The sequence below is a fragment of the Sander vitreus genome, chromosome 1 (genome assembly GCF_031162955.1).
Source record: "Sander vitreus isolate 19-12246 chromosome 1, sanVit1, whole genome shotgun sequence".
NCBI lineage: Eukaryota > Metazoa > Chordata > Actinopteri > Perciformes > Percidae > Sander > Sander vitreus.
Genome location: NC_135855.1, coordinates 5,559,711 through 5,572,767, shown reverse-complemented (window position 1 = coordinate 5,572,767; position 13,057 = coordinate 5,559,711). Strand labels below are relative to the sequence as shown.

The 13,057-nt window shown below is 39.0% G+C and overlaps 1 protein-coding gene across 1 annotated transcript; it reads left to right on the top strand.

Annotated features, from left to right (window-relative positions):
- Positions 1-1,117: 1,117 nt before the first annotated feature.
- LOC144519319 (hatching enzyme 1.2-like) lies at positions 1,118-12,453 on the top strand. The gene is made up of 10 exons (XM_078252409.1): positions 1,118-1,215; positions 3,874-3,904; positions 4,000-4,065; positions 4,347-4,499; positions 6,427-6,547; positions 6,631-6,809; positions 7,789-7,870; positions 8,762-8,886; positions 9,201-9,249; positions 12,221-12,453. The coding sequence occupies exons 1-9, from the start codon at positions 1,153-1,155 to the stop codon at positions 9,239-9,241; spliced, it is 861 nt and encodes a 286-aa protein (XP_078108535.1). The 5' UTR covers positions 1,118-1,152; the 3' UTR covers positions 9,242-9,249; positions 12,221-12,453.
- The last annotated feature ends 604 nt before the right edge of the window (positions 12,454-13,057 follow it).

The following is a 13,057-nucleotide window of genomic DNA, read 5'->3' as shown; positions in this document are numbered from 1 at the left end:
CCTCAGGAGTATGCTTGGAGAAGTAACAAAAGAGGACATTGAAGGCTGACTATCATCTTTTCTGCCACGGCGAGCCTGCTTCAGGTGTCTGTTCATCGTCAAAGTGCCCGTTTCTTTGCTGTCATAGGCGAGCAGCACTTAATGCACTCGACAAAGCCGACACACATGCTGTCACTGCCCACGACTTGTTTAAAATGGTTCCATACCTCCGACTTTCCTCCAAACTTGCTCAAAGTTAATTCTCCTATTTTTATTTATTTATTTATTTTTTTACATCTTCAAGCTCCATGTTTCACTTAAGCTACACAATACAGGACAGCAGGCCCGGTGTGCTGCGTGCGAGTGGAGGACCCGCGGGTCGGGTTGGGTAAGGTTCGGGCAGAGAATCTAAACTCTTGAAGTGATTTATTTAATATAACATGACATCATTGTCCTTTCTGTCCAAATACTTTTATTATCAAAATGTGTGTTGATTTGGAAGGCATTGTGAGCTATTTATCAAGTTTTTTACTGAACTTGTACGGTCTTTTCAGTCCTGCCCGACCCGCCTATCACTACTTTACTTTCAAGAAGGGTTCAACCTAAAAAAGTCTCTTTATCATATTTTGGGATAACTGTGTGTAAAATGATGCACAGGACATGTGGAATATTTCTATTTGGTCTAGTGCTGCAACCATAAAAAACTTTACATCTCTTTGTTGTGAATGCCCTTTTTTCAGCTTTAACTGAGATCTGAGATATAAAAAGAAGTAAAAAAAATGAAAGAAGAAATAAAAACATGCCTTTCTGCCCATTTATACCTTGAGATTACTAAATTAGGCTGTTTTTTAATGTTGCAATCTCAAACGAGATACATGTTTTGTCAGTTGATTAATTCATTTAACCTTTTCATTATATATCATTGACTGTTAAAATGTGTTATCTGCTCCTGCCTGAAGACAGACAGCCGGAAACAAAGCCCACATCTTACACAAACTACTGTCTCTTCTAAGTAATACCTACCACTTCCAGTTTATCAGAATTTGTCAACATGTCTTTGGTGAGCAGTATGCCCTATTAGGATGAAAGTGAGTTGGCTTTCCCACCTATATAAGTGGGAACACTTGTGTTTCCCCAGGTTCTTTCTGAGTCTGCTGCTGCTGTCCTATAACCATGATGCTCCAGGCGGCTGTGCTCAGCGTCCTCTTCTTCTCTGTCCACAGTTTTACTCTACAGGTAAACCTCATCAGATACTTTACATGCATATGGACAGACAGACAGTTTCTCAATAATGAGATAAATACAACAATTTTATGACAATTTGAAATGAAATGTAATACATTCAGAAATTTTACAGTGCATAATTACATTTTTCTTCAATAATAATGTATACAATGTTTAGCAGTATATTCACTGACTGCTCAACGTACAGTATATAGGATCTTTTTTTTTATTTAATTGTGGGGAAAATGATATGGAAACTGTTTGTAAATAAATACTGTTTATAATTAGGAAATTATACGGAAGCCATGAAAGGCAAGGTGGAAAGAAATTGCGGGCAATGTTGGCCATGATCTCCTATGTAGGAGATACAATTTAAGATAATATCTCCTACAGAGGAGGGAGCTACACTTAGGTTTTGGCCAACACTGCCTGCTATTTTTTCATCTTCAGGGCTTCTGTAAACTTGCAAAAAGCAAAATGTGATTTTGTCTTTCTTTTTATACTTTGTAGTGCATTACATTCCAATACAGGGACAATTATAAATATATATATAGAGAAAGAAATAATCACATTTTGCTTTTGCAATTTTACGAAAGCCCTGAAAGGCAAGGTGAAAATAAAAAAAACATGGGAATGTTGGCCAACATCTAATTTTATCTCTCCTACATGGGAAATATCTCAAACTTTGTAGATAAACTTTAAGATAATACATCATACATACGAGATTTTTTTTCACCTTGCCTTTCAGGGCTTCTGTAAACAAAAAGCAAAATGTGATTTTTTCTTTCTTTAGTAATGGCATTCAACCAATCTGGAAGAATCTCGTTTAGACTGGCAAGACTAGGAAGGCCCTCAGAAATGCCAGCGCAGCCTATTCCTCATCATTAATAGAAGAAAATAAGAACAATCCAAGGTTTCTTTTCAGCACTGTAGCCAGGTTGACAGAGAATCACAGCGCCGTGTATTCCTATAGCTCTGAGTAGATAACTTCATGGGCTTCTTTAACGATAAAATTATAACAGAGATAAAATTAATCACCTCCTGCCCTCAACTTCTAACGGTTTATCATTAAATGCAGGAACGCTAGACACAGCTTTAAGACCTGACGTATACTTAGACTGCTTTTCTTCTATTGACCTTCACCAATTAACACAAAAGATTTAATCAGCTAATCCATCTACCTGTCTCTTAGATCCCATCTCAACTAGGCTACTTAAAGAAGCTTTATCCTTGGTTAACACTTCGTTACTAGATATGATCAATATGTCTCTATTAACAGGTTATGTACCACAATCATTCAAAGTAGCTGTGGTAAAACCTCTTCTTAAAAAACCGACTCTCGATCCTGAGGTCCAACTATAGACCGATATCTTATCTCCCCTTTCTCTCCAAGATCCTTGAGAAGGTAGACACTAATCAGTTATGTGACTTTTTACATAACAATAGTTTATTTGAGGATTTTCAGTCAGGATTTAGAGTGCACCATAGCACAGAGACGGTACTGGTGAAAATGTCCTCCTAACTGCTTCAGACAAAGGACTTGTCTCCGTAATTGTCTTATTAGATCTTAGTGCTGCATTCGACACTTTTGACCATAGCGTCCTGTTACAGAGACTGGAACATTTAGTTGCCATTAAATGAACCACACTAAGCTGGTTTGAGTCCTATCTATCAGATAGATCACAGTTGGTTCATGTTAATGATGAATCCTCCAGAGACTCTACAGTTATCCATGCTGTTCCTCAAGACTTGGTGCTTGGACCAATTCTATTCACCTTATATATGCTTCCTCTAGGCAATATTATTAGGAAACACTCTATTAATTTTCACTGTTATGCCGATGATACCCAAGTATACCTTTCAATCAATCCAGATGAAACCAGTCAGTTAGTTAAACTTCAAGCATGCATTAAGGACATAAAATCGTGGATGACCTACAATTTCCTGTTGTTTAACTCAGACAAAACTGAAGTTATCGTGCTAGTAGATAGATAAATAGATAGATACTTTATTCATCCTGAAGGAAATTTTAGTCTCTCGAGTCATAGTTCTATTATCTTTATTGTTACTATACCTGCCACTGTTCATCATTCCAACTGCTATAATTATTATGAATCACATTTCTCTATATCTGTATTAGTGTCTGTGTCCAAACTGGCAGTGACATATACCGCCCACAAAGATGCTGGGTCTGTCCTAGGTTTCTGTCTAAAAGGAAGTTTTTGCACCAAATACTTGCTCGTGGGAAATAGTTGGGTCCTTGTTAATTATAGTAATATAGAGTATGGACTAGACCTACTCTATCTGCAAAGTGTCTTGAGATACAGTAACTCTTGTTATGATTTGATACTATAAATAAAATTGTATTGAAATTCTTTCTTTTTATACTTTGTAGTTCGTGAATTGAGTGCAGAATTGCAATAAATAGGCTTTCTCTGCCTTAAAAGAAGTCCATATGATAGACTAGTCCATATAACAACTAGTTTTTAAAGTTTTCACCATGCTTTCTATTTCTCCCTACATGCTATCTCTACAGAACCAACCACAGTAGTCTCAAATCAAAGTCAATTCACTAATGAAACTAAGATCTATCTGAACTTAGAAGCCAATTTTCACATCTAGATCAATTTAATTGTATTTAACCAATGTTTACTTTGTGTCTTATTACAGGCTCCTTTTGCAAAGTGTAAGGCGAACTCTAGTAAGACTTGGCTACTTTTCAGACATAACAATTCTGTAAAAATATAGTTGTGCATCGTGTAACTGATACATGACCAAATTGTTTGTACTCCACAGGCAACACCGTTGAAGATGACGATTTCAGTGTGTCCACGTTGTTGGAGAAGGCCAATGTTAATCTTGGTATGTTCGTTTCCACTGCAACTGCTTTATTCGATGACATTATCCCTCCAGCGGCAAATGTACAATAACAATAATCTTACCCTAAATATATAAATAATAAATAATGCTGGTGTTACAGTACATACCTGTAGTATACAGCAGAGATACTGCATTGTGGAAGAAGAGCTTATATAAGACCCCAGATTTGACGGGTTTTTAACAGCAGTTAAATCAAGAGAATGAAATGCAGTACAAAAAAGAGATGAAAACATTTACTTGATCTGATTGATGTCATTTTGCAGGAAAGAACCTTGATGACCCTCTGGTGTTATTTGGAGACATAGCAGTGCCAACAGGTCTACAGAACGCTGATCCCTGCACAGCACGAGGCTGCCTGTGGCCTAAAGCCACCGACGGCAACGTCTACGTACCCTACCGCATCTCCAAAAAGTACTGTGAGTACTGAAGCCTTGGCTTTTACTTTGCATCTATATTAGTATTCAGCAGTAAATAATAGCCCAGCAGTAGCAGTATAGTAGAAGTAGTAGCAGTAAAGGCAATAGTAGTAGCAATAGCAGTGGTAATTAATCAATTAGTTGTCAACTATCAAATGAATCCCCAACTATTTAGATAATCAATTAATTGGTTTGAGTCATTCAGCCAGTCAAAATTCTCTGATTCCAGCTTCCTAAATGTGAATATTTTCTAGTTTCTTCTCTCCTCTGTGACAGTAAACTGAATATCTTTGGGTTGTGGACAAAATGAGACATTGGAGGACGTCATCTTGGGCTTTGGCAAACACTGATGGACATTTTTTTTCTGACATTTTACAGACCGAACAACTAACCATACAACGATATGGGTCCTTTGTTCCGACCCTCTAATACTGTTGGTCCACAGGAGCGTTTTCCGTGAACATACCTTAAACAGAAAATGTTGGTCACGGTCTTTAACGTTCTGAAACGGTCACAGTTTGGTTAGGTTTAGGCCCAAAAAGTAATTGAAAAAACATGGTGGCTTGGGTTAAAATCATACGTTCAAAGTCACTTCCGTAAAAGTTAAAGTAAAGTAAAAAAAAACTCACCTTCTACTTTTCAACGGGGACTCAAACCCTGCTTTCATGGGTGAAAGTCCTCAGGTTTGTTTGACCCTTCCACCACCCCAACATGCCTCAACCTACCTCCTTTTTTATTAATTTTTTATTGATGCTTAAAGACAAAAAATACACAAAACATCATTCACTGCCATGGTATGACAATACAGTTTTCCATACAAAAACAAGACACAGAAAAAAAACTAAAAAACCAAAAAAAAACAACAGAACACATACAAAACAAAACAAAACAAAGAGGAAAACTGTTCAGGATTTCTAGACTGTGTAGAGGAGACACAGAAGCCGATCATTTTTTTGGTTATTTTTAATTATATGAAGTGATTTAAGGAGCAAATCTATTTCTAACTTAGATACCTGGAAGGAAAGCTGTCCCTTTAGCTTGCAAAACAAAAAAGTTCACTACATATTCCAAAGTGTTATTATCAGGATTATCATAATAAAAAAGAAAATCTTTTACGCTAAGAGAGTAAGGTGGCTATTGAAGTCACTAAGAAATGTTTTAGTTTTCTCACATTAAAAAAATAGATGTGATAGTGTTTCATCCATATCACCACAGAAGGAACAAGCACTACTTATGTATGCATATTTGGCTACAGTAACATTCACGGGGTCAATAGATTAAAAATAACGTGACATTTACACGAACTGCCGTGAGACCGGGTTGGTATATTTTATGAAGAATTTTGAATTGAACCTCCTTCACTTTATTTGCAATGCAGTATTTACCAGGTAACAACATAGCTCTTTTCCAGTTAATATCAGGAATTAAAGATTAAAGATCCCCAGTAGAATTTCCCTCTTTTTCTAAATTGAAAGATCTGACGAATATATTTATTATCACATTTTTTGTCTACCACATCAATCCCATTCAGAATTAACTTATGTTGTGTTACATTGTCCAAACCAAAAGACAGGTGACTTTTCATGAGATGGATTAAAACCCCTTAGGGATAGCTTTAACTCAACCTACCTCCTTGTGTAAATTTGACACTCCTACTTTGACACCTTACTTCCTGCTTTGCTCACATCATAACTACCGCGGCCACTAGAGGGCTCGTTGCTATAAACATAAATATAAGCCTTAATTGCTGCTTGAACAAACAACCTTTGGGAGCATATTTAGGGGCAGGACAGTCTCAGCAGTAGAAATTGTAGTACCAGAATAGTAATAGGAGTTGTAATAAAAGTAGTAGTATAGTAGTCTACTTCTAAAAGTGGTAAAAGTCCCCTGTTAATGTTATGGCAGAGTGAATTCATGTTATGTCAAGCCGTGCGAGAGAGAAAAACCATCGTCGAAGGCCTGCGGTCATTTGCTGAGTCCACTTGCATCCGCTTCACCCCCTTGGCTAACGGACAAGAGGACTTTGTGGACATCCAGTCACGCGATGGGTATGGACCACACAATGCGCATATCACATATGACTGCACGAATACACAGTCAGTTAAAAGTTTGGCTTACTTCTATCTTTCAGGTGTTTCTCATATATTGGGCGTCGTGGTAGAGGCCAGGTAGTGTCTTTGATGCGCCAGGGCTGTGTTTTCCAGCATATCATCCAACACGAGCTGCTCCACGCCCTGGGCTTCAACCATGAACAGAGTCGATCCGACAGGGACCAGCATGTTCGCATCCTGCTGGAGAACGTCGAGCCTGGTGGGTCGAGTTACAGACTTTCTTATCTATAGATGGAGTTTTAGTAATGCTTTTACAAAATATACCAAACAACCAACAATGGGGTCTTACAAATAATACAATTGGCCTTTATGACGTTTAAGCTCTGAACTTTTAAGTGAAAAATGTTACGTACAAATAAACAAATTAAAATATAACTTCATCATATCATCGTAAGTGGAATACAGTAGCTAGGAATCTGAATTACGCGACGCATTCTCACGAATTCATATGATATCGTACGAAAACATATGCACAATTCATATGATATCCTACAAAATTAGCTAATGCCGACCTGTCACGGGTTGACCAGTCGCATGACAGTCAAGTTTAGCTGTCTTTACAGTTAAATTTAGCTGAGAAAAGCTTACTGTGAGCTACCGTGAGGTGCCGGTCCTTTCAGGGGCTTTTGCAGTTAAGTTTAGCCGACAAAATTCATCATGCTGCGATTTAGATTTAGGCACCAAAATGACTAGAAAAGATTGTGGTTTGGATTAAAATACTCATCGCCTTAAGTACATGGCCCCCTTAAGTACATGAACACCCATTTCAAGGGTGAAAGTCTTGTGTTTTCCCCTTAACTTCTTCAAGGACCTAAACTCTGCTCCCCTGCTTAAAAGCCCTGCGCTTTGTAACCCACCCGTCCTCCAACGACCTCCTCCCTATGCGGACCATGTCAGTCTTACACAGCAGCCGTCAATGTGGGGCATACAGTAATAAATATGTGGAATACATACAAATTACAGTGCTTTACGTTTCGTAGCTGTCTACAAATTGGTTTGTGAGAACAGCTTAACATATATGCTTATGAAGACCTCTAGAACAAGCAACCATGTGTACAGAAATAATTACATGTAGTTTCCTGCAGATACTGTAACTATTCACACATTTCACTTACTGCACTTTTCAGCCATTTTGACTGGCAAGCTGTAAGAAAAACATGTATTGTGCTCGCCTGCAGGAGAGGAGCACAATTTCGATAAGGTCAAAACAAGGAACCTTGGCACTCCCTATGACTACGGCTCTGTCATGCACTACACAAGGTAGCATTCACTCACTGAACCTAATTATAATATACAACAACAATGTAATTATGCAACTATGAAATCATGTTATACTGTATTTACATATATTACGCTACAAAGCTCAGTTTGTTCCGTAAAGTTAAAAAAACTCACAGTTTACTTTTATTTTCAAATTGGTCTCCTGGGTGAAAGTCCTGTTTGTTTGACCCACCACCCCAACGTACCTCCTTATATTGAAGTTTGGAGCTGTTATACTGTGTCCCCTTAATTCCAGTTTTGCTCCCTTCATAACTACTATAACCACTAGAGGGCGATGCCACTATACACCTGTAAATATGAGTAGTAATTGCTGCTTGAAAAAACAAACTGGGCGGGGGAGGACAGCCTCAAACACTGTCCATGAAAACATAGGGGGGGATTATGTACTAAAAGGACTATAACTTGATTTTTCTAGAACTCAGACTGTTATAGTCCAATATTAGCTTTAGATTAAAGCTTTAATGCATAATTCTTTGATATTAATGAATGTCCGTTACATTCAAGCCATTGCCAAATGAGTTGCTAAAAAGCTAATTAAGCTCCACACAACCTCTGTGTCCTCCTTGGCTACTAGCCACTGCGTGGAGGTGGGGGGGGTGCGCAATCAGGTAGGCTTGTATGATATGGACGTGCCAGTCAACAGTGTTGTTGTCATTACTTAAAATTTCTCATGGGGGTGGCAGAAACTACGCACTATAGCTTTACTTCTATTTTTAGAATGCCTTTTTCACAAAGGATAGGATTTTGTCCCTAAATCACTTACAATCTCTTCACGCCCAGTATGGATCCATACATCAGGTTTTCGTGGTTATTCAACAGTACAGGTGTACAGTTTAAACCTCTCATCACTACTGTGTATTTGCACCATAGGTTTGCCTTCTCTCGCAACTGTAACCCAACCATCGTTCCCATCCCTGACAACAATGTAGCCATTGGCAGAGCCACCCAGATGAGTCCTACTGACATCCTTCGGGTGAACCTGCTGTATGAATGCAGTACGTACCTTTTTACCCATATAGCCTACCATCTCCCTAACTAAATAACTTCCTATATACTTGTTTTTGTATCTGCAGTGTATTTTCTCTGAGTTACTTACATTCTCACTACATTCTCGCCTGTCTTCCTTCCTGGCTTTTCGCCTACCAACTGTACTCTCTCATGCAGTCTTTCTACTGATAAAATTGACAGACTAGGTCAGACTGAACAGATACCTAGGAAGGTCAAAACATACTTATGTTCATGTGCATTGTAGCAGTACTGTATAGGAATCAAGCAGCTTTTACAGATTTTGCTTTCTTTCTGAATTCAGAACGTCACCTGAAACCTGTGCAAAAAAGCCACTTCCTCTAGAAATGAAAGTAAGTTGTGGGTTCTGAACATGCTACAGGCTATCCTCAATGTGATCTAACTTAAGTATAATAATACAGATCGAAGTTTCCCTCTTTTTATGTGTTTAGTAGCTTTTATTTATTGAGTCATCATACATTTTGTTGTTTTTCTGGCATTTTGCCGTTATATGTCAGATAAAAACAGGAAACATGAATGTAAGAAAGGGAATCCACCGTAGCACCCGGGCACGACAGACCCCCCCTAGGACCTAAAGGAAAGGAGAGGGAAAAAGAAACAGGGGAGGGAGGGGCACAGAATACGAGAGCGAATGACAAGAGAAGGTTAGGTGGGTATTTATAGAATACTGGAAGAGGCGTGTTTGAGGTGCGGCCCTGCTCCTGAAATTATGCTAGGTAGCTTCAATTATGTGCATCCATGTTTCCTGTTAGTCAGACTGTTAGTCTGGATCGACGACAATTCATTTCCAGGATAATTGCCAGAACATTGGGTGGTGGATGTTCCGGCGATGTGTGTTGCCGCTGTCTGTTCCGCTGCACTTCGAGCTAGCAAGCTACACGCTAAAAATGGCAAGTTTTAAAGAAAATTTGGACCGTGCAACAAGGCAGGCATGCTTGGTTCCTTTCTGGAAATGATTGTAAAGATTGACAAAGAATATGTTTACGGTATTTACTTTCTAACTGGGACGTTTTGGGACCAATTGGTGGGATTGCTAGGGATAAAATACACGCGACGATACACTGGTAAGAGCAAATGAGGTTTAACCATGTATCCAGCTAATTTATATAGCTCACGTCACTGTGTTGTGTAAACAGTTCACTAATTCATTCAACCAACACTAATATTGCGGGGTGCAAATGTTTTACCAAAACAAGTTCCTTCCTGAGATTATTTTGTAGAGCTACTGTCTTTGCGACCGGAGCTTAGCGCCGCCCAAGACGATGGTGGATTGGTTTAAAGGAATACAAACAACCCAGAGTGTATTTTTCTCTTAGCCAGAAATGCATGTGTGGAGGGGCCAGACCTTACTCTGCAGTGCTTTGGAGATTAGCGCATTATGAAATTGCTTCCTTAAGTTAGTAAGAGTCTGTTTGCAAAACCCTGCGGTGGAAAGCATAAAAATTACTCAAAACAATAGTAGGGAAAGAAAAGAAAAAAGAAAAGGGCTTAAGATGGTCGTCTTAACCACAAGACCATCAAGACAGAATTCAGTTTTTTTTACTCACATAACTTCAAGTGTCTTACGGTATGTGCATGCCCATTAGTGTGTGTGTTTGTGTGTGTGCACATATTACATATATGTACAGTGGTGTGAAAAAGTGTTTGCCCCCTTCCTCATTTCCTGTTCCTTTGCATGTTTGTCACACTTAAGTGTTTCGGAACATCAAAACCAATTTAAACAAAAGTCAAGGACAACACAAGTAAACACAAAATGCAATTTGTAAATGAAGGTGTTTATTATTAAAGGAGAAAAAAATCCAAACCATCATGGCCCTGTGTGAAAAAGTGATTGCCCCCCTTGTTAAAACATACTATAACTGTGGTTGTCCACACCTGAGTTCAATTTCTCTAGCCACACCCAGGCCTGATTATTGCCACACCTGTTCACAATCAAGGCATCACTTAAATAGGAGCTGCTTGACACAGTAAGGTCCACCAGAAGATCCTTAAAAGCTACACATCATGCCGAGACCCAAAGAAATTCAGGAACAATTGAGAAAGAAAGTAATTGACATCTATCAGTCTGGAAAGGGTTATAAAGCCATTTCCAAAGCTTTGGGAATCCAGCGAACCACAGTGAGAGCCATTATCCACAAATGGCGAAGACATGGAACAGTGGTGAACCTTCCCAGGAGTGGCCGGCCGCCCAAAATTACCTCCAAGAGCGCAGCGACGACTCATCCAAGAGGTCACAAAAGACCCCACAACAACGTCCAAAGAACTGCAGGCCTCACTTGCCTCAGTTAAGGTCAGCGCTCATGCCTCCACCATCAGGAAAAAGACTGGGCAAAAATGGCCTGCATGGCAGAGTTCCAAGGAGAAAACCACTGCTGAGCAAAAAGAACATCAAAGCTTGTCTCACTTCTCCAGAACACATCTTGATGATCCCCAAGACTTTTTGGGACAACATTCTGTGGACCGATGAGACAAAAGTGGAACTCTTTGGAAGGTGTGTGTCCAAGTATATCTGGCGTAGAAGGAAACACTGCATTTCATAAAAAGAACATTATACCAACTGTAAAATATGGTGGTGGTAGTGTGATGGTCTGGGGCTGTTTTTGCTGCTTCAGGACCTGGAAGACTTGCCGTGATAAAAGGAACTATGAATTCTGCTGTCTACCAAGAGATCCTGAAGGAGAATGTCCGACCATCTGTTCGTGTACTCAAGCTGAAACGAACTTGGGTTCTGCAGCAGGACAATGATCCTAAACACACCAGCAAGTCCACCACCGAATGGCTGAAGAAAAACTAAATGAAGACTTTGGAGTGGCCTAGCCAAAGTCCTGACCTGAATCCTATTGAGATGTTGTGGTATGACCTTAAAAAGGCCGCTCATGCTCGAAAACCCTCTAATGTAACTGAATTAGGACAATTCTGCAAAGATGAGTGGGCCAAAATTCCTCCAGGACGCTGTAAAAGCCTCATTGCACGTTATCGCAAACGCTTGGTTGCAGTTGTTGCTGCTAAGGGTGGCCCAACCAGTTATTAGGTTTAGGGGGCAATCACTTTTTCACACAGGGCCATGATGGTTTGGATTTTTTTTCACCTTTTAATAATTAACACCTTCATTTACAAATTGCATTTTGTGTTTACTTGTGTTGTCCTTGACTATTGTTTAAATTGGTTTGATGTTCCGAAACACTTAAGTGTGACAAACATGCAAAGGAACAGGAAATGAGGAAGGGGGCAAACACTTTTTCACACCACTGTACATATTAAATATGTACATATTTTTGAACAAATTCCCTTTTTTCCCAACAGGAAATCTAGAGCAAATGAGGCAAACTGTTGCAACGTTGTACAAGCAACACCAGAAATGCATTTTGTGCTTAACGAATGTGCTTTAATTTAGAATTTGATCAAATTAGCTTGCATGCTGTCCTAATGAGAAATGAGGTGTCCAATGACATCATCACAAATGTACACTTACACAAATAACTACTTGTGAGCTTGATTATATACTAATAAAGAAACCATGCTTATTCACATCATAACCTCAGCCTGTGTCTGTTTGTTTTATTGTGACCTGAGAAGATACCATAACAGCTAGCAAGTTTTTATTTTTTAGAGTTTTTGTTTTAGTTTTTCACATTATTCACATATAATACACAAATACAGAACAATACATTCAAACAAGAAAGTTCAGCTACAGCTTTCACTCAGAGGAAAGATACAGTGGTTGAACCAAAATACAGACAGCTGAGGGTTCACACACTGAAACAAAGTGCACACTTCTCCACTGCATTCTGCTGCAGACATTTGAACTCACCTCGGATCTGCTGTGTGGACTTGTGCAGCTGAGGTTTCACTCCAGGTTTTTATACATGTTCAGCTGGGTCACTGAGCCCAAATATGGATTATCTGGTTACTGAGAAAGCCCAAGAATCAGCTAAACTCACAGGCTTATCAGTCACATATGGTTCAGACACATCCATGTGAATATGTTAACAACCAGGGCTGTTGGAATGTATTCCGAAAGTCGAATATAATTCGAATAGTAAAAAAAATCAATATTCAAATGCTGAAATTACTATTCAAATGTCTATTTTTGCAATAAATGTGTTGGCTAACGTCAGCGAATCTCGCTCTTCTCGTGTA

Bases quoted from the DNA above. Each gene is read 5' to 3' on its own strand.
- LOC144519319 (XM_078252409.1), top strand. From the start codon at position 1,153: ATGATGCTCCAGGCGGCTGTGCTCAGCGTCCTCTTCTTCTCTGTCCAC. The intron at 4,066-4,346 runs GTATGTTCGTTT...GTCATTTTGCAG, and splicing joins GAAGGCCAATGTTAATCTTG to GAAAGAACCTTGATGACCCT. The intron at 6,810-7,788 runs GTGGGTCGAGTT...GCTCGCCTGCAG, and splicing joins GCTGGAGAACGTCGAGCCTG to GAGAGGAGCACAATTTCGAT.